Source organism: Corapipo altera, unplaced genomic scaffold, assembly GCF_003945725.1.
Source record: "Corapipo altera isolate COAL_440 unplaced genomic scaffold, ASM394572v1 2b, whole genome shotgun sequence".
Lineage (NCBI taxonomy): Eukaryota > Metazoa > Chordata > Aves > Passeriformes > Pipridae > Corapipo > Corapipo altera.
In genome coordinates this window covers 31,723,228-31,745,469 of record NW_020884874.1, presented here as the reverse complement: position 1 = coordinate 31,745,469, position 22,242 = coordinate 31,723,228, and the positions used below count along the sequence as shown (strand labels likewise).

Genomic DNA, 22,242 nt, shown 5'->3' with positions numbered 1-22,242 from the left:
GCACGGGCTTAAGCTCCGCCAGGGGAAATTTAAGTTGGATATCAGGAGAAAATTCTTTACAGAGAGAGTAATCAGGCATTGGAATGGGTTGCCCAGAGAGGTGGTGGATTCACCATCCCTGGAGATTTTTAAACGCAGATTGGATGTGGCACTGAGTGCCATGATCTAGTAAATGGACTGGATTTGGACCAAGGGTTGGACTCGATGATCTCGGAGGTCTTTTCCAACCCAGTCGATTCTATGATTCTATGATTCTATACCCATTACCAAAGGGAGGGGAAAAAAACCCATATGTACACCCCTGCAACTCTGCAACCCCTGCAACTCCAGTAAGGCTGGAGATTTGGTCCTATACCTGCCTCTTCTGTCTTCAGGCCCATAGCTTAGGAACCCTGTACTGTTAATAGAATACAGGGAAAAAAAAAGTAAAGGAAAAAATGAGCATGGTCTACATAGGGGATGTAATTCAAATATTAGAAGAAATAGTGTCAATTAGAGTGTCTGATTTAATAACGATACATTGGACTTGCGCTAATGGAATTATTGTTAGTTTAAAAAAACATTAGACAAGACCAACTAATGACTAGGTGTAGCATATCTGTTTGTAAGGTGGTAAAGATCAAGGATAGATTCTGTTATTCTGGATTAACTCAGAAGTTATTCATGGCCTTGTAAGTAAAGACTAGAAGGAGAATCCTGTAGTGTGGTGTGGCAGCTGTTCTATACAAAATTGCTAGCATAATCTCATGAAATTGCTTGCACTAATTCACTTCAGTGTACCAATGAGTCTGATGGCATAATGCTGAGCTGTGGGGGTTCTCTCCTGCCCTGTATGTAGTAGAGTGTATCCATTTTCACTGTGTTCCCAGTCCTGTGCAGCCACTGAGCTTCAGGTAAATTGTGACAGTCTTGGAAATTTATGATCACAGTGCTAACACAGCATCCTTCTCTGACCCATTGAAAAAGCCTGTCCACCTAGCATGAACTGTTTTCTCTTTTATATACAAGGGGAAAAAATAGATCAGTTCTTGTATCCAGAGCAGAATTTTTTTTAATATTTTTCAGAAACCTGTGGGTATTTAAAAACAGATATTTCTCCATCAAGTAGAAATCATTCAGTATTTCTTCACTGGCAGTAGTGTACCAGTTTTATCCCTTGTGATTAAAGTGTTTATCCATGTTGATCATAAAAACCCACACTGAACTGGACTTCAGCTGTGGAGCAAAAATGATCAGGAATTTTTTTGTTTTTCTAAGTATTTTTTCTGAAGTGTTGCAGAAAGAGAGATGGATGTTAAAGTGTTTTGTTTATTTCATAGGCAAATACTGTCATGCACCATAAAATGGATAGACCATCTCATTGACAGATCCAAAACAAAGCCTTCTTTATGAGAAAACACTGTATTGCTAATAAAGTGATCCCAACAGCAGAGCTTGTGCTGCTTAATTTGTTTCCTTGGAGTGATATTATAATTCTGACATACTGAAAAATCGCCTCGCAGAGACTCATATTGCATTTGTTGCTGAGTGCATCTTTGATATAACATTTGTTATTGTAGTGCTTGGGGTGTCTTCAGAGGAGTAATATTCTAAATGAACTTGGCTGTATTATCCCTTTAATGTAGAGTAGAATTTTGCATTAAATTTTCAGCTTATTTCAAAGGTGTTTTGCCAGCTATTCATCACGAGTGGTCTGCTCAAGAATAGGGCCAGTATATCAATATAAAATCAGAAAAATCCTTAACACTTTCTCTTTGGGGAATCTCTCAGGTCATTCCAATTCTTTTCTGTTAGATGAATAGACAGCATGATCTCTTGTATTTATGGCTGCCTGTCAGGTGTTTTTATAGTAGAAACATGAATCACTGTTTGTAATGCAGGATTAGCCTGTCTCATGCAATGTTATTAGAATTAGGCCTGACTAGAGAGCGACTTAATTTCTTTTTCTTCTGTATTTGACTTTAGTTTTCATCCTACACCAGCTTTTGCACTCTCAGGAACGCTCTCATTCTTATGTTAGAACAAATATTGAAGAGCATATGTCTTATTTGTCTGGATTTGCACAGACAGAAAATAAGAGCAGTGTGTAGTCTCCCCTCAGTGGAATTGTGCTTTCTGAGCTGACAGTAAAATGTAAAAAGATTGTACTATGATGTCCTATTAGACCTCAAGACTGGATGGACAGTTTGTATTGAGCACAGGCATTTTTCATAATTATGTTGCCTGCAGGGTTGCCACCTGCCCTAATTTGATCTGATTAAGGTGAAAACCATCCTCATTTCATAAGTGGAACTTTGCCATGTTTCCTCACAGAGAACAGCAAGATATGCACACATGTATTGCTGCTGCAAAGTAGGAAGAAAAATATTAAAATTAGGTATCAATTAAGATTTGAACTCCATTATGAAAGTGCAGGTCACTTTTAGACAATTGCTTCATTCTTTATGGTTCTGGAAATGGTTTTCTGTCATAAAATCTGTATGAAGAAGAGAAAATCATAGCCATTCATCCAGATATGTCTGTACTATTCTGAGAGACATAATATATTCTATGGCTTTTTAAAATTCTCTTTTGGTTGGATGGGCTTATTGTCCATGAACATTTATTTTTAGAGTAGCCTGGGCTTGCTTTGCAGTCTGAGTCATTTATGTAGCAATTTAAATATTTGTCTAAGCTCTCAGTGAAAGGCTCATGTTGAAGTCTTGTAAATGCTGCACAGATTAAAGGAATAGCATTTTTTATATACTGTTTATACAGAATGACGTCATATCCCAGGAAAAAAAAAGAAATGAGAAAGTAGAAAGAAAAGCATTGCTGTTTCTGGGTCACTGAATATTGTTTGCTATTGTCCTTTCTGTAATAGTAATTTTGTGCATGCTTATGCATGTGTAAGGAAGAGAGCGAGATCGACATGTGTGCATAGTGGGTTTTCCGTCAAGAGTATTTTTTAGCTTGGCATATTGATTTTAATGTACTGAGGACAGGAAATAACCTTTAAAATTTTCATTTGAATAACCTTAAAAGCTAATTTTGGAATTGAAGGGATGGAAAACTGTGCTTGTTCTCTGGCACCTGTCCACAACTTTCTTGATGGTGCAAAGGCTTATTCTACATTATGTAGTCAGTGTAATAACCTCCCTTAGCAAAATACAAATGAGATGGAAATTTATTGCAATATGAATTGATGAAACTGTTCTTTCTATCTGTAATTTCACAAATTATAGGAGGACAGTTTCCTTAATTCAACTTTTAGAAGGAAAAAGAAGAAATATTTACTCTCCAAGTCTGATTTTCAGCATTTGGACTTTAGAATATACTTCTCTTATTGAGCCATCAGCTGAAACATGGCTGTGTGAACTTTAATTTCAGCTTAGAAACCTTTTAGCATTTTCTGTGTTGTAGCTGCTTAGTTCTGGTATTTAGAAATTACAGTCTTTTAAAGATTTGCCCTTCAGTAACTAGCAAATGAAATTCTTCTATAGTTACTTGTGCCTTGTGTTGACTTTTATTCAGGGATGGTTGGATTTTCCCTGAGAAGACAATCTCCTCTCTTATAGAGTCTCCACCACATGCTGAAAGCTCCTGACCTCTCACTTCCCTTCTCAAAGATACTGATCATCATCAAAGGCCAGTGCCAGCATGAAGGTGGGAATTTGAGAGAACAGAGTTTGCTTTAGAGATTTCAACTACTTTTTGAATAAAAGATAAGAAAACCTTTCATGAATTGAGCTGATTGAGCTGAAAACCTAGCAAACTGAGAATGAAGACCTCCTTTCAGCCCAGATCTCTGCAACAGATTTTCACTTCCGAGGTTTATATGGCAGAAGGTATGAGTCTTCCAAAAGAAGTTTAAAACAACTCTGTTGTACCTCAGTGTAAAAAAAAAAATCACCTGGTTATGGTAGGAGCCTTAAATTTGTTGATTTTCTCTCTGATGTTATAAAGAAAGTGTAGGAATAACTTCTATTAAATGAGAAGCATTAAAAAATGTTTCTGTGAAATTTAATTTGACAATAGTCAGTACTCCCATGAAAAGAACAGTGTCTCCTTTTTATTTTTGCTTTTGGAGCTACTGTATTTGAGCAGCAAAGGTCATAGCTCAATTTCTCATTACAGATAGACAGCATGGAATTTGTTGAGTTGCATGGGTTTGGTATTCACTGACTTTACCAAGAATTGCATGAGTGAATTTATACCTATAATTTAAACTGGAATATTAAGCAAGCAGATGGTACAGACTGTTCATCAAATATGTTTGCACTATTGCAGGTTTGCCCTGAAGTCTTAGTCTCTTGGGCAATAATGAATTTTTTTTTTTTTTTCAGAAAATTTCCCCCTTCTGACAGACTCTTTCAACAGTTTGTCACATAGTGGTGCAGAATATACAGAAAACTGCCAAAAATAACAAGCAGTGACTTGCTGGCATTGTGGAACTCAGTGCAATTCAGGATTTGAATGCTGATGTGACTAAACAGTTCTTGTTCAACTGTGGTTTAAATGTTATTTTAAATATGCAAAAAGGAAGCAAGGAAGCAGGTTCTAAACTGAAATGGCAGGTCAGTATTTGTGCTGATATTTTCTGTGGTAAAGATTAAAAGAAAGACCTTAGTAGAAAATTGCTAATGTGGTTCATTACTTGTAGTCATTTGGCCTTAAAGCATCATTAAAACAAGCAGTGAGTAGCAGCATAGTGAAGACCAGAGTTGCGTGCAGTGTGAGAAAGCCAGGCCAGCAGAATCTGCTACAATCACTTTATGTGATTCTTTCCCAACTCTGTTGCAGTCCCTTTGTGGAATTCTTTCACAAGTACTTCTTGAGAGCAAAAAATGCCTTTTGTGTCTTTGGATGTTTTTGAATTTGAGAGCACACAAAGTTGTAACCTGATCATCTGGGCAACTAACATTTCTGATGACTGGTCGGAACAGGGCAAGCATTGTGTCCTGGCAATAACTTTCATGAAGTTTTCTTGACTATTAGCTTCAGCCGCCTTTTTGGTAGCAGAATACTGTATAAGTCCTTTTACTGCCTTCAGCTGTCAGAATTCAATCAGGAAAAAAAAAAGAATTAACATCATACTGTTTCACAGGGTATTAATCAGGAGAAAATGGGGGGTTTGTTGGTTTGGTTTTTTGAGTGTTTTGGGGTTTTTTTGGGTTTTGTTTCATTTTTTAAAGAGAATAAGTTTCTTATTACAGATTGACCTTTGAAAAATTAGCAATTGAATTTGTCCTTTACTGGCACAGGGTCTTTCTAACAAAATATTGCATTTTGTGTACATAGCCAATTTGTTTGCTAGTATGGATGCAGGTAAGCAACATTGACTTAATTGTTGCTGTGGTAGTTTGCTTGAGCTGAGGAGCTGCCCCACCATTTGTAGTTTCAGACAGATTTTTAAAGACATAAAGACCTTCACCATGTTGACCTCTCAGTACAGAAACCACATGCAAGTATTGCTTGTCATCTCTGATTCAGTGCAGAGCTGAGCTTTGCAATCTAAAAACATGCCTGCTGTCTTTGAAAGGACAGAATTCAAAACTTCTTACTTTTGAAAAAATCTTTTTTATTTTTTTCCAAAGAAAGCACTTTAATGTGCCTCTTTTTGGGCATATATTTGTTTTACCTTGCTATCTACTTATCTAGATTACTACAGAAGAATATTATCTGCAAACTGATGTTATCCAAATAGCATGAGTACAAGTAAAGAATCCCATGTAATTTTTTACTTTTTTTTTGTTTTTACTGGATATGTAATTTTTTACACACCAATTCTAAGGTGGCCAATACAAGATATTTGGGTACTAGAGAGTTTTCCCCCAATTTGCAAACATAATGCTGACTGCAGTCAACAGGATATAAATCATCAGATGCTTTAGTTGTCCAACCTGCTGAATGCTGCTTGTAGCATTTTGAAATAGATCTATATCTAAGACATATTATACTTACTGAGAGAAGTTCTAATACATGTAGGTAAGGCGAAGGAATAACCACTGTGCATTGGTTGAACAAAAAGTCATTTGGTATTCTTTCTAGGGAAAAAATACTTGATTACTGAACCTACCCTAATCACAGTAGACTATCAAAATGGGTATTGGAAGCAGAAGTATGAGTTAATGGGTCAGACAATTTCTGTTTGTAAATGCAACTTGAATGCATGATCAACATTAAGAATTCAGAAGGAAAATAAAGAAGGTCTTTTTTAACCTAGTGATTACAAGCTGATTTCATGAGAGGGTTTTTGACTCTGATATATAATGTAATGATTAATGTTGGTTAGCAATAATTGATTTTCCAGATAAAGTTGTATGCCCATTTGATTCCTCTGCATTTTCAGACCTGCAGATGTAAGGCATGGGACTTGAGATGAAAAATTATTCACAGGACATTTGTATCACTTTTCTTTCTTTAAAAATTAAATATTTTTATACAGAGGAAGATATCTGTAACTACAAATCTACAAATTAATGAAGTTCTAAGTTTGTCTACATTAGCAAATTATCTAGTAGCAACAGAGAAAAAAAAACCCTCAATAATTTACTATTTACATAAGTATTGCTCATGAGTGTTGTAAAAAAAATTGTGAAAATTGCTATAGTAATACCCTTCTGTAGGATCTGTGAGAAAATACTTTTACATCTTTTCACAATGCACAAGCAGTGCATGATAGGTTTGTGTGCTTATATTCTGTAAATTTCATACTTGATATTCATATTTTTTTCTCTTTTCAAGAAAATATTTATGCATTCCAGACATGCTCCTTAGTTTTGTTCACGTTCACATAACATCAAAAATGAGAAAAGGTCACCTGAAACACCCAAATATTTAATTAACACAAGCACAGTGAAGTCACTTCATACTTTGAAATCATTTCAGTTCCCATAAGAATGACTGCACTGTCACCAATACAGGATTGCTTTTCACTGGAAGAAACACAGCAGAAAGGCGTGGATTTTTACAACGGTATTCCAATTAGCTGAACAGGTTGGAAGAGACTGAGAAAATGATGTAACAAATTAACTCACACTAATTATGGTATTTAAAACCTGTTAAGTTTTGTGTAAAAGTCTAGCCTGACTCTACCTTTCTAACACCGTTTTCATTCCACTGTTATACACAGTGCAGGGCTGTGCTCTTCCTGCCATTCCTGCTCGCTCAACAGAGTGGTCTGGTTTGTGCTGTGTTGAGTAACTTGTACCTTACATATGGAGTCCCAAACACTGTGTCCCACTGTAACTAGAGGTTAGCTGTGCTCTGGATGGATACCTGCTATAATAAACACCTCTGAACTGCAGGATTCCCTTGGATTCCCTTGCCACCATTCCTTGCCGTGCATGTGATGCCTTAAGCCCCTAATGTTTTTTTATTTCTTCTAATATTTGTAAGACTTGTAAGTTTTATAAGCAGTGAAAGTAGAAACCCTCTCTTCTTTGCCCTTGTTCCTTTCCCTTTTCCCTGTAGCACCCTTGTTTACACATTCCTTAACCCTCTTACCCCATTCTATGCTCCCCATATCAACCCTACTCCTGAATCCAATAGAAATGTTTAGTCTTTTGTCAAGGCAAGGCCTAGACAGTTGACAGAACAGCATATCTGGGCCTAAACCACAGAATGAAGTCAAGAATTAGGTAACTATGTACCCTTTGTGCTCTGATGATGATGAAGATGGGATGAATGGAGGGTCCCGAAATGCACCCCAGACTCATTTTCAGGGGGTGGACCCCGGGGCGGTCCAGAGGAAAGGCCACAGGGTGGATACATCTGGGATTGGATGGATGATGTTATAAAATGTAACCTCTCGGGCACAGGGGTACGCGCGCGTCTTGTAACATCTTAGCCTTGGCAAATAAACCCTTTTCTTATCTCACCCCTAATTAACTGCTCCGGAGATTTTTTCAGCACCTAAATCCCACGGCAACACATGCATGGCAGGCCAGCGTGCATATATATATATATATATATATATATATATATATGTATGTATGTATGTATGTATGTATGTAAAATTGTTGCTATATTACAAGTCCTGCCATTAAAGTGCTGCATTTCCAGATTTTTAGGCTTATGTTTTTTGAATATGGAAAATTTTTCACATCTATACTCAGGGAAAAGAAAGAAAAAAGACAACACACCCATTAATTTTCTGAGTATGAAGTGGTTATTCTCAAGTATTTGAAACATTTTCCAGTTGCAAGCTCGGTTTAGCAATTAGCACTATGAAAAGATATCCTTTGAAGGACACTGATAGATATTCATACATGGTTATGTTCGGAGCCCACAAAAGGATGTATTTTTCAGAATTAAGAAGTGTTGATACAGGCATAAATTCTAAGTGAGAGAAATGGAAGTTGTGCTGGGTCCATAACGTAAATGCTCGGTTTGCATGAAGCTAAATACGAGGCAAAATTTACATACTCAAATTAAACGTTAGGAAGTGATTGGGATTGCAGCTGTTGGGTGAAATTCAAATAATATAACTTCAAAAGTCTAAAAGTTATTTGTGTAAATCTTGCCAAATCACCTTAGACTACTCAGTTATTGGAGATAAGTGTATACTTTTTTTTGTGCTTGTCTTAATCATGGGAATTACCCTGTGAAGGTGTATATTCCTTCAATTGACTAAAAAGGAAGCATGCAAGATTAGATATAGAAGAATAGATAAAGAAGCATGCAAGATATTAGATTCATACAACCAACATTTTGATGCTTAAATGCATTGAATTGAATCTCACCCAACTATACCATTTTGGGAAAGATGAAATTTAAAATGCAAATCACAAAATAATGCTGCAAACGTATGGTAAAATATGTAGCACAGAATCCTGCAATGGGGATATATATATATTTGTAACTATGGTCAGTGAAGACATTTTCACAAAGTATGCTGAGCTGAAAGGGACCCACAAGGATCATCAAGTCCAATTTTATGATTTTCTATGATTCTCTGAGGCTAAAATTCAACCAGGGTGCAGGCAGACAGGAGTAACAGGACAGCCACAGCCCCAGACATTCGGCACCTCCCTGGTGCCCATGGCTGGGGAGGGGAGTGCTGTGGGGAACTGGAAATGAATCCTGGTGCAGGAGGGTGACTCAGGGGCTGACATGGGGTCCTAGATTGGGAAAGTCAGGGCTGGTGGTACCACTAGGGCCCTGACACTTGTGTTAGTTCTCAGTTGGCTGTATTTGTATCAGCAGTCATTTTTTTTGCTTTCATTTTGCCAATTTATGTAAGATTAAAGGGTTGATTTAATTTTTCAATTGCCTTCTCTCTGGAGAACATAAGTTCTCTATACAAAGTGACAATTTTAAGCAAAAACAAAACCAGAAGCTAATTCTGTCTGAGAAAAAAAATATGTGAAGATTTGGGTAATTAAATTGGTGGTAGTTAGAATCATAGTTTAATTATATGTGTAGCTAAAAATGTTTGTTCAGAGCAGTTGAAATCAAGGAATTTATGATGTTAGGAGGCATTAAACTGTCCTTCCTAAATTTGGTTCTTTATTCTTCTCTTTGAGATATATATTCTCACATGAACAGATTAAAAGTATCTTTATGAAGAGAATACTAGAACATAAATTGTAAATTTACAGTTGCAAATTTCTGTAACTTTAAATATACCTTTCATTCCTAAGTGCAGCATTTGGAGTTAAATAGTAAATCAATATGGGAATCAAGCAAGAACAAAATTATTCAAACAAGTAATCTGGGGTATGATTAACATTTAGAAGCAAATAATATGCTTAAATTTAATGTAAGTAATAAATACTTAAATAGAGGCAAAGAAATTACTTGTTGTGAGTTTATAAAGCTGCTGGTGCTTTGAACTGGGTATCATCCCTTCATAACTTAGCTTCCTACTTAAAGTCAGGCTCATTCCTAAGACATCACATTAGTTTTATGGATCTGATTACTTTGAGGTCAATGGAGCTATGACAGAGGAAAAAGTGGTATAAAAATATTAAATACTTGCATCAGTTTTATATTTCTTACATCTTGCTCTGACTTCACAGTTAGCAGAAACCTGAAACACTCATTGTAGCTGAGAACATATGAAACACATAGGTTTGAATGTGAGTTGAAAGAGGGAACTAATAAGCAATTTAGCTGCCATTTTATCAGTCTTACACACTCTTATGTGTAATTATTGATTGATTTATTTAATATTCTGGTTCGGTTTATGTCTATGAAAATTTCATGAAGGCTTGCACTTTTCAAGTAATATTTCGAAAGAGGGAAACGGAAAGTTTCAGTAATTGTTGAGACCACTGATTATAAGGGGTTCTGTACTACAGAGGGCATAAAAACTGATCCTCAAAGCATTCTATACAAAATAGCAGAAATCTGTAAAGTGCAGATTATTTATGTCATTTGGCATGTGCTAGCTGCACATCAGAGATTTATAAATACATTTTTCTATAGATGTTTGGTTTGTACAGTTTGCCAGTGAACCTGTCTGGTGCTGCGCTTAACTAATAATAATTTTCAAGTTGCCACATGTGTTTTCATGTACAGGAATATGTTGATGGGTATATGGACGATTTCATGGGTGAGATGACAAATAGTTCTTAATGTTTTTAGCAGAATAGGTATTTGTTTTAATCTCTTTACTTTTTATTTATGGGATGGTTATTTGTCCATTACCTTTGTCTCTAGTCAGAGTGCAGGAATTTAACATAATCCAGGACTTTTTCAAAGCTCACAGATAAGTGGTAAAAATAGATTACAGTGTTATACCGTGTTTTACAAAGGTCCACTTACAGAACAGAAGAAATTAAAGTAGAAATGCTAAGCATCAGAAATACATTCAGAAATGCAAAAAAAAAAAAAAAGAAAAAGAAAAAAAGGAAGATTTTTTTTCTTGAAGTTATTGCTGCTGAAATGTGACAATCTGAAATTACTTCTTACAGACAGCAGACTGTTAAGATGTGTCAGTATGATTCAATATTGCATGCATTTGACATTTCTGAACTCATTGCTGGAAAGCATCATGCCGACAGTAACATAGTTTTTAAGCTCTCTCTCCTTCTTTGCTAGTAACTTTAGGATCTGTTGTATAATCAGCTAAGCAGGATCCAGTGAAAGTCTGAACCATGAAAAGACTGAAAACTAAATCAGACAAGTCTCTGAAAAACAGACTATACAAAATATTGTACTGGGAAGACGATGCAGCAGTGGATGACTAATAACACTTGAACATGCATGTTTTTCATAGAATCATAGAATAGTTTGAGTTGGAGGGGACATTTAAAGGTCATCTAGTCCAGCCCCCCTGCAATCTTCAATTAGATCAGATTGCGAAGAGCTCTGTCTAACCTGACCTTGAATGTTTGCAGAGATGGGGCACCCACCACCTCTCTGGGCAACCTGTTCCCATGATTCACCACCCTCATAAGGAAAACATCAAGTTTTAGACATTAAATTTTAATTTGAAACACAGAGAAGAAAACAGCTCTGAACTGCAAGTCAGGCCTCAGGTCAAGAAGTTAGTGAGACAGAGTTGATACATTCACGGTTTGGATGAGCTGGAAGATGGAGATGTAAATCCCAGTGAAAAGGACAGAAAAATGCTGTGCAGCAATGATTCTGTTGTAGGAGTAGCAAGGACAACTTTAAGTGCATTAGAACAAGACACAGAATAAACACTGAGAGCCTAAGCATGGAGAAAATAAGAAGAGAAAATTAAAGGTGACACGTGTTGTGGTCCTACAGGTTGAGGAGAATAAAGATGCATTAACAAAGAATCACTTAGAGCTAAAACTCACACATTCAAATATGTGAATATCCTTGTATGCAAGAGGAGGGAAGAGATGGGTGAAAAGAAGCCTATAAGAATATAATAGATTTTATTGAATGTGAAGAAATATTAATATTTAATAAGAGAAGTTGTTAATAGAAAATTCTTACTATATGCTTAACACTGAGCCACCTTAAAATTTATCTACCTTTGTAAGGGTTTGCTGATGAAATTGTGTAGATGGTGCATTCTCCACCTGTACCTCCTCTAAATGGAGATAAAACATTTACCAGCAAGAAGCTGATTTGAATATCATTTAACTCTCTTCCATAAGTAGAAAAAGTTATACCGGTACAAGACTTGTACTAATATAATTGTACCTATAGCATGGTTTTTGCCTTTTTAGTTGTTACTTTCAAGTGCAAAGGCTTTACCTTCTATATCCATAAGACAGATATGCCCACAGAAGTTGTGAGTGTAGGCCATGTCTCATTGGCTCTCAGTAAAGCCACAGTGCTGACGGAGATTTCCTGACATGGCCAAATTAATTTGTATCCTTTTAATGGCAATCATTAAGACTGACAGGTAACTATTTGTAGTTGCATCAGCAGAAAAGTAGGTTGTTAAAGATCATAGTTCCCATGTTCTACAGAGAACTATGCTTTTAATTCCTTATAAGTAATTTTCTCTGTTCAATAGCAGATGCTTCAATTTATGGTAAAAAGAATAAAGCCCAGATTGCTTTCACAGTCTGCACTTTCATCCCTTGTCAGAAATTAGTCTGGTAATGTATGAAAGTGGTGTACAACAGCCTTGGATTTCATCATCAGGAAGGTAACCAGAGTCTGAACAGGTCAATAAAGTGCATGGCAGATAGCAAGACATATTCTTTCTTATTGACTGGTACAGATGTGAAAGTCTGTAGTGACTGAACATTAATCTCACTGCAAAGTTCTGACAAATCATTCCCCCGCCTGTGTGCTTGGTTTGCATATTAACATGTGTGGATAACAACTACATATATGTGAAATGGTTTATATTTATGACAACCAAAATTAAAGTGATCTGTGGGGCCTCTGAAATCCGTCAGGGAATCAGGGAAAGCCTGTATTATGCTTAGAAATTAGTCCAAACCTGGTATGTGAATCAGAATTCAGCTTTGGGCAGCTCAAGTGTTTTGATGTGAGATCCTCTTTTAACAGGCTTTCTGGCTTACACTAAGGGTTGGCAGTATCTGGCAGACAGTGCTGCCCTTTTCATCTTGCTTTTGTTTGTAGTCCTTTGGGAAAAGGGCTAAAATATTTGGAATATAACCTTTCTAAGTGTTCTTGGTAGCACACTCAGAAATGTGGAAGGATTATTTGATAGAGGGCTTTCAGCATCCTGGTGCCTGCAGAACCATGGCTAATCTTTCTAATCTTCTTTATCTGAAGTAATCTGTATGTTCTATCCTCTCTTCGTGTATGTGTCTTATGCCGAAACTGCACTGATAGAAAGCTCTAAAATGCTTGTTTTTGTTTCTTTCCAACAGCTGGCTGTGCAGATTCCTTGATTAAAGAGCTTCATCACTTCAGAATTCTGGGAGAAGAACAGGTGAGTTAGCATCTCAAAGGCAGCATCTTAATGTCATGAAAGATAGACGCTAATGAGACAGTTTCATCTCTCTCCAGGGAGACAGAGTGTATCTCATGACCCCCAATGACCTGAAATGTGGGGAAAAAAACACACAGGAGTTCTGTGTGAGAGTTGGGGTTTTTTTCATTCTGTCCATCAGCCTTGACAGGTTTTTAATTGGTACATCTGCTACCTGCCACAGTTTTTCAGCTTTTGACTACAGCTGTAAACAGACTCTCTAAAGCAGCAGATAGACAAACTGTCTGACTAAGGGATTGGCACTTACAGCTACTCATGATATTATCCATCCCTTTTTGTGGTCTTTTCTCTCTTTTAAAAGAGTGCTTCTCATAATTATAGCTGTGCTTTGCACTCAGAAAACTACTTCTGTAGAGGGACATTTGCATAAATTAAGTATACTTTAAAACACAGTATGGTCAGTTGTTATTTTGTCAATAATGAGATTCACATACAGAGATACTAAGAAATGGTCTTAAATTCTGAGACACAAGTTGAATTTTCAAATGCTTGATGCTTCCGAAATTCAAATTGTCTTTGCCTCTGAAGTATTCCTTCTAAGGTACTAGTTACAAAGCCTGACTGCCTGAGATAGAGCTACAGGTGCTAGGGACCGAGTGGCTGAAAGCTCAGCATTAGTGTGTTGTACATGAGAATGTCCATGTCTTTTAATGAACCAAGGGACTTGCACAAGGTTGTATGAGGGCTATGACAGAGGTAGGAGCAACTCCTGAGATGTCAATTCAAAATCTTATTTCTTAGTTTTCAGATGAGATTGTATTGTCTAGAACACCATGTTGCTTCTCCTTTCCCTTTTTTATTACAGTAAGGGCTGCTGTTAACATTTTCTAGACTTCCAATTTTCCTCCACCAGCCTCCCACATCAGTTTTTATAGAGTCACAAGCCAGGTTTCTCAGGGACTCGACTTTTCCTCTGTAAGAAGGCAGCATGAAGGGCAGTATGGGAGGGTATATCTGACAAGAATTGGAAAAAAAAAAGGCAAAAAACAGGCTAGGCCAAAGTTGATACTTCCAGCAGGAATCTGGTGAGACGGAAGACTTGGGAAGAGGAAATAAGAGAAGTTATGACCAGAACTGATGGGGCCAAGACACTGGTTAGAGCTACCTGAAAAATGCAGGGCAGAGTATGATGAAGCCTGGTTAGACTAAGAGATGGGGTTGGCTCATGGAAGAGTCTAGGAATAGAAACCAGAATGATAAGGATAAGGGTCTGACAAGGAGCTAGGATCAAGGACTGGAAGGGAATGACCAAATATGGAAACTTGCTTGGTAAATAAAGGAATATCTGCACTTAATGAGCTGCATGAGGAGGTGAAGCTAAGCAGAGTAGGAGGAGTGGGACAAAAGGAGAAATTTGAAGGAAAAGTAAGGAACAGCTAAACCAAGAGACTGCAAGTATGAGAGAGAGGGCTAAACCAGACAGACTTGACAGCTCCACTGGCAAAGCTCTGGAGTTGTAGAACTTAGCCTGACTAATGACCACTGACAGAGCAACATATTTTAATTGATGGACTTTGCAAGTAGTGATCATTGCCATGAGGCTTGAATTATTCAATTAGCCCATACGAGTTTAAAGAATATTGAAGTTATATTCTGTCCCTACAAAAGCATTGTTATCATGAGTCTACTGAAGACCACAGTAGATTTTGTTTGAAGTTAGCACACACTTTGACAGTCAGGAAGTAAGTTAGTGCAAAAACCAAGATTAAAAAAAATGAAAATACATATAAATGAAGAAAGAAAGGAATTTCAGGCAAAATCCTTATTCGCATGACTATCCATTTATTTCTTACATTTATTTAGTTAGATATTTCCTTTTTAAAAAGATCTGAAGTGTGTCTTTTTCTGTTATCATGCATACTAGATAGAAAAAATTACAATTAAACACTATTTTATTCAGACTGCTTACAACTTCAGTATTATAAAACATCATTTATTTTCTTCCACTCCAAGCAACAGCCAAAGAATAATAGGGACATATTCCTGCTTCATGTCCAATCTTGATTTATTTTTAAAGTGCTTATGTGTTTTAAGGCCAGATTATAAAAGCAGAATGTACTATTGTGATAATCTGTTCTGATCTCCTTTAGAATACACATTACATGACTTTCTTGGATTAATTCTTGTTTAAACTGGAGTATATTGCCTAGAATAACATCCATTCTTTGTTTACAAATCACTTGCAGACTTTAGATCCTATTATACCTCTCAGTAGTGAAAGACAAAAAATTCGCAGCTTCTTTTCTTCCACCACTGTTTCACCACCAGCATGCTTCCTATGTTGGATATCTCCCATTCCTCAGTGTCCAGGTCCTTTGCATTTCCAATTCCCTTTGTCTGTCACAAGGCAATAGGTGATCATCATAATGAAATGTTACCTCAACCTATGAATGCAGCTCAGAATAAACCACCATAGCCCTGGAACAGGACTAAAAAAATTGCTTAAACACAAAAGGGATTCTGTTTGTCAGTCAGACTGTCAGCTAAATATGTTTCTGACAGAAGGAAGGAATCTTTGGGTTTAAAGTGGAAATTCCCACTGGAACTTGTGGGTTCCAGTTAAACCAGTGGCTGCCCAATAAGAATTATAATTTCTTTTCTAGAGATTTCTAAGAGGTTCACCTAAGAGGTGTCTTAGTGCTTTTGGACATATGTGGGCATAGCTCAGATTCAGCTCAGAAGCCATCACTCTGCTTCCCAGACAGAAATCTCACTCTCTGCCATTGTGAGCAATAATGTGTTCCTAGAAAAATAACTTTACATGTGACTGTGCTGAAAAGTAATTTGCTTAAACCCAGTTTGCCAGCAGTTCAGATAGTCCTGCAGCATGAACTCCATGAACTCAATGATCCATGTTACATATCCGTTACTTCATCTGCTTAAACTGTTACAAGCTTTATCACTGATGTTCTATGTTCTTACTTTTCTTCCAAGTCACTGATAAAAATTTTAGATGGCATAAGGCCAAGAATAAAAACCTTCAGGACCTTTTTGGAAACACATCTGCTTAATAATTATTGCCCATTTACAGTTATATTTTAGACGTGCCAGATAGCTAAGTTTTCATACCCTTAATATAGGGCGTGTCAATTTTGCATCACACTAGATAATTAATTGAAATGCCAGACAGCAGCAAGATAAATACCTTAGTCTGCTTCGTCAACTCTCTTACCTTTATCAACCACATTTCAGTCAAATTAAGATCAAGCAACAAAACTCTGGTCTCTACCTTTTGTTCATTGAGTATTTGTTTCCTGTAAGTGCTGACCATATAAAATGTTTGTTGTTGCCATTAAGAGAGAAAGGTTTTGAGTGGCTTTCAGGATCAAACCACGTGGAAACATGTCTGCTTGTCTATCTGAAATATCTTTATATAAATGTAAGCATTGGTGAAAAACTAATGCTGAAAAAAAAAGGCTATATGTTTAACTAGAAGTGTGAAGTGTTGCTGATTAATATTTCCTAAAAGGAGTTGTGTAGTAATAAAACACTTGTTCTAATAGTCAGACTTCTTAGTAGTCTCCTGTACATGTAAAGTTTTCATGTCTTCTGTTCCCTCAGGGAATGTATGTTACAGGGAAATGCATTCCAGCTGGAAAGTCTATCTTTTAAGGTTTAGTTGGTGGCGAAAAGATGGTTTTATAGGAAGACATAATCATAGTCTGTGTGGTGAAATAGAAGAGTACAAGCTTCCCAGGTACATGATACACATTATGGATACCTAACTTACCACATAAAACCAGCTTCCAGAGAAATTAATATGCAACACAAATAGATTTAGCAACAGATTACTACGCCACTTGATACTTGACACTTTGAGAAGGTGCCAGAGAGCCTGAGCTAGGAAAAATCTCCAGAAGGAGCTTTAACTGCTTTCTTTTGGACCCCCTTTTAACAGAGTCTCCCAGTCCATAAAGGTCTGTACAAGACAAAGACAGTCTGCTGGACATGCAGTCCCAGGAAGGGTAAAGCCTGAAGCTTTCTAATTTCCCATAGGTCTGCTGAGCTTTCTCTTGCAATTTGATCTCACTGTTCGTAATTCATCTTTTCCCCCACAGCATAATGAATGCAGCCCAACCTACTGGCTAACTGCTTCATTTCATAAGTACCTGAGATATACTCAGGATTGGGATGAAAGATTTATTAAGTCAGAAGCTACTGAGAAATAGCACAATGTAAGAAAGTTAGTTTCCTGCAGTAGCCATTTGCCCTGTCAGGCTGACTGTCTCTGCAAGTAAATGTAAATGGTTCTACAAGGACTGATAGTACAAACTGCTTACAAAAATATGCTAAAGATGCACTAAATATGGGCTCTGTCCAAATGCAGTGGAAGGCAGGTAATTCAACAAGCCAATGCCAGAGACAGCAGAGAGAACACCTTAATTCAAACCTAAACACTACAATATATCAACATAGCAAGATGACTTACAGTGGACTATTACGGAGTCTCCCTAATGACTCCCTGAGAAACTTCCCTCTTGTCCCCAAAGTCATTAAAAAAAAAATCTTGTTTAATTGTTTAAATGTAATATTGCAATTCGTGAATAAAATAGCAGCTATATCTGAAGGATGGAAAGGAAAACCAATAACACAGGAGCAAGCAATTGGCTGCTGTTACCTGAGTGCCCCCAACAGGTCACAGCACAGATGAAGCAGATGACGTGCTAGTGGCAGGAAAAGAAGCTGCTAAGTAATGTATAGCTGCGCTTCTCTGCTATATCATCTGCTCTGACAACTTTGCAGAATGTATTGGCCAGTTCCTTGATATTTTGACAGGGCAATGATCAATTTTAACAGATTTCTTCTATCAGCTGGTACTGCAACTCATATCACTGCTCACTTTTTCTTTAGTAGTGTTGTGAGCGTTTATATCCCTTGAATCTGAGCAAGCCTGAATGGGGACGCTTCCTCAGCCCCCAGCCCCTCACCCATTTCCTTACCAGCTGGGGAAAACTTATGCAAAGGAAAATCTTGTTTTGGAAATCTGCAGATGCACATCCCCATGCTCTTCAATGGTGATGCCAGCTTGTGCTAGTTTTTGCTGTGAACTGTAGCTTTAGAAGATATGAAAATTCGGTATTAAGAGCACACAGTGTGGACAGAGATCATTTAAAATTAATAGAGGTTTTGACAGATTTTGTATACAATATGTGTGTGTGACAAGGTTGATTATTTTTTATGCTTGCAATATTTGCTAGAGGAATTTTTTTTCAAGTGTGTGCTACAGAATATTAATATAAAGTCAATCTTAAAGTAATTGATATATATTTACCCATTCAGGCAAAAGTAATGTCATGTGACAATTCTAACTAATTAGCTGAGTTTAGTGCAGGAAACTGTCAAATATGGTCAAGAAAATGCTTCTGAAGCATTTGTGGGTCAAGATTTTTTGATAACTACACTTGGAGAAAATATAAACTACATCTCAATAATTCACATCAGTTAAAGAACAGAATAGATTTTCACTGAATAATTTCTCCAGTTCATAATTACTAAACCAGAGCTATTTTGTTAGTATTCTCAAATCTGTGTTTTCACAAGTAGACTTCCTTACAGCTCTGCTGCTTCCCGCCCAATCCCCTGGCTTCAGCTACTACTCAATGTTGAGCGATACCTACACATATCTCTCAGTTTTTTCCACTTTTCTGATTATCTGATTTCTCTCCATTTCATTTGGCTCACCTTTTGGAGCTGTCATCACCAGCGCATCATTCTCTCTCTAAAACTGAGCTACTGCATTCAACTGTTGATCCTTTTTACACTATGTAGTGGGTTGACTCGGGCTGGATGCCAGGTACCCACTAAAACCACTCTCTCACTCCCCTCTGCAACTGGACAGAGGAGAGAAAAAAAAACAGCTAAGGATTCATGAGTTGATAGAAGAGCTGGGAGAGGTCACTTACTGATCACCTTCACAGGCAAAACAGACTCAAAGTGGGGATATTATTTAAATTTATTACTAATAGGATAGAAGCAAAAGAGTTAGAAATAAAATAATCTTAAAAACACCTTCTCCCCACCCCTCCTTCCTTCCATGTTCTCCCTCCTCCCCCCCAGTGGTGCAGGGGAACAGGGAATGGGGGTTACGGTCAGTTGTTGTTTCTGCCGCTTCTAAGGGAGAGGAGTGCTTCACCTACTCCCATTGGGGTCCCTCCCATGGGAGACAGTCCTTCATGGACCTCTCCAGCGTGAGTCCATCCCTCAGGCAACAGTTCTTCACAAAACTGCTGTCCTGTGGGTCACTCCTCCATGGGGTGCAGTCCTTCATGAATGAGCTGCTCCACCGTGGGTCCCCCTCAGGGGCCACAAGTCCTACCCAGGAAAAACCTGCTCCAGCGTGGGCTTCTCTCTCCACAGGCTGCAGGTTCCCGGCAGGACCCTGCTCCTTCTTGGGCCTCCCATGGGGTCACAGCCTCCTTCATGCATCCACCTGTTCCAGCATGGGCTCCTCCATGGGCTGCAGGTGGGTCTCTGCACCCCGATGGTCCTCCATGGGCTGCAGGGGCACAGCTGCTCCACCATGGTCTGCACCACGAGCTGCAGGGGCCACAGCTCCGGTGCCTGGAGCACCTCCTGCCCCTTCTTCTGCACTGACTTTGGTGTCTACTTTGTTGTTCACATGTTCTCACTCTGCTCTTCCCTGGCTGGAATTCTTTCTGCACAACAACCTTCTGTTCTTAAATATGTTATCACAGAGGCGTTACTATTACCCCTAATTGGCTTGGCCTTGACCAGCAGCAGGAAGTCCATCCTGGAGCCGGCTGGATTGGCTCCACAGGACAGGGGAAGCTTCTAGCAGCTTCTAACAGAAGCCACCCCTGTAACCCGCCCCCACTACCAAAACCCAACCACAGGAATCTGCTATACACCACCTTTTTTCTATAGCTGGAACTACAAAACAAATTTTACAGTCTTACAATTTTATATGACTACTGATATGCCTCTCTTTTCTTCCTATGTTAGAGCTGCCTTGAATGTCTCCTAACCAGTTTTTTCTCTGACTTCAAAAGTAATTGGGATCCATGTGAGTTCCTCAGTTTTGTCTCTCCTGGATTATTAGAACTTTATTCTTTTAGTTCTTGTCATAAGAAGGATATCTCTACTTTCTTACTCTTTTTTTAAGTTGCTGTCCATGCACTAGACAAGTAAAAGTAATTTATTTTTGGTTCAACAGCTAAAATAAAGAATTAAGAGAATTAAAAGAAAAGGTACTTGTGATCAAAACTAATTTAAAGAATATTTTTCTGTCAAAACCAAAAAATATGTCATTTTTAGTAGGACTCTAATTTCTCTTCCACCCAGCTTTTACTAAATTCAGAGAGAAGATTTGAACCCCAATGTTCAGGATCTCAGGTTCATGTGGAAGTTAGGACTTCTTCCATCCCTTGGATTGCTTTGATCTGCTTTCATGGAATATTCTTGTGACCTGAGAATTGGAATTCCTGGGAGCCGGTATCTACTGCAGTGAATCTCAGTTCCACAATTTGCAACAGCGTCAGCTGAAGAGATTCCTTGCATCAGTTACAACCTTGATGGTTGTTACTTGTAGGGGGAAGAGGAATGTGGATTTGAGCTCCACAAAGGTCAGAAGTAGCTGAATGTTTATCTCTAGCATTCAGTCTGTTCAGACTGATCCCTCAAATACCTGCTGGATGTAGTGATTTGTAAATACAGTGCTAAGTCCACTTTCTTCACAGCATCATGTTACCTCTCATATAGTCAGTTTGATTTCCAATACAACCTGCCCCAGCGTCCTCTCTTCTGTATTTTCTGCTTTCATACTCCTCACCCTGTGCTTGCCTTCATATCATTCTGCAAGCTGCAGTCTTTCTTTTTTTTTTTTGCCCCCTTCTGTACTCCAGTTTAATTTTGTCTGTGAATTGTGGTGCATTGGTCCAGTTAGGAGTTTCTTATCGAAATATTTTCTTCAGATGACTGCCTTACTGAATTTTCCATGACTCTCCAGTCAAGCAAATTCCAGCCCTTTAGAGGTGATTCTCTTTCTGGTGTCTTTTGTGGTACTCCTGTGGGAATAAGAAGGAACTGATGCTCTGAACTTGGTCTTCCAATCTGAGCACTGGCCAGCAAAGGAGCCCAGTAACTCAGGAAAAATAAATTAAGGATGCTCCATAGAGAGCCATGTCAGTCCATCAGTTTTTAATCCATATTTTAGGTGACACTTCTGTAAGAATTTTTACTAGTCCAAGGGATACTAAGGGTTTTGTGCTGTAAGTTGCCTAATTACATTACAGAACTAATTCTTGGAGTTTTTGTATGTGTGTAATACGTATAAATAAAGTGCTTAGTCTACATTATGGACTAATAGCCTCCACAATCTAATTTTGAAACACACAGATGGTTATTTGATTTATAGGAGCAGTAAAAACAATCTGACTACACAAAGTAGATTTTCTTTCCTCTGAGACTGTTACATGCAGTTAAAAGAAACAAGTAATTGAATTACATTTCAGAGATTAGAAATTTTGGCTTTGCATCTACTGTTAAATTTTTACTCAAAGTTCTCTGCAAGGCTACTAATCAGCTGATGCTTTTAGGTGTGAAGAGAAAAAAGGTAAATAAAGAAAGTGATACCCAAAGGGTAAAAGCAAAATTAAAGTAGCTCAAGGCATGTGCGCTGTGGCAGAGGAGTTGGGATAGATGATCTTTTAAGGTCTCTTCCAACCCAAATCATTCTATGAGTTCATGATGTTAATGCATAATTTGCAAATTAAATGACACAAGAAGGAATACTTCTGTGTTCTCAAAGTGTATTTTGCAGGAGTTTTGTGCATCCAGGTGCATTTCAGTTTTGTTTTAGTATCTGAATCTCAATGTAAGTGAAAAGACTGCAATCCTGTTAA

At 37.8% G+C, this 22,242-nt stretch overlaps 1 protein-coding gene across 4 annotated transcripts in view; it reads left to right on the top strand.

Annotated features, from left to right (window-relative positions):
• Window positions 1-22,242, top strand: part of PRKN (parkin RBR E3 ubiquitin protein ligase) — a 704,427-nt gene that overhangs the window by 563,011 nt on the left and 119,174 nt on the right. For all 4 annotated transcript variants that reach the window (XM_027634131.1, XM_027634133.1, XM_027634130.1 and 1 more), the window contains exon 8: window positions 13,260-13,321. In XM_027634131.1, the coding sequence (XP_027489932.1) occupies window positions 13,260-13,321 (62 nt within the window). The remainder of the gene's footprint in view (window positions 1-13,259; window positions 13,322-22,242) is intronic.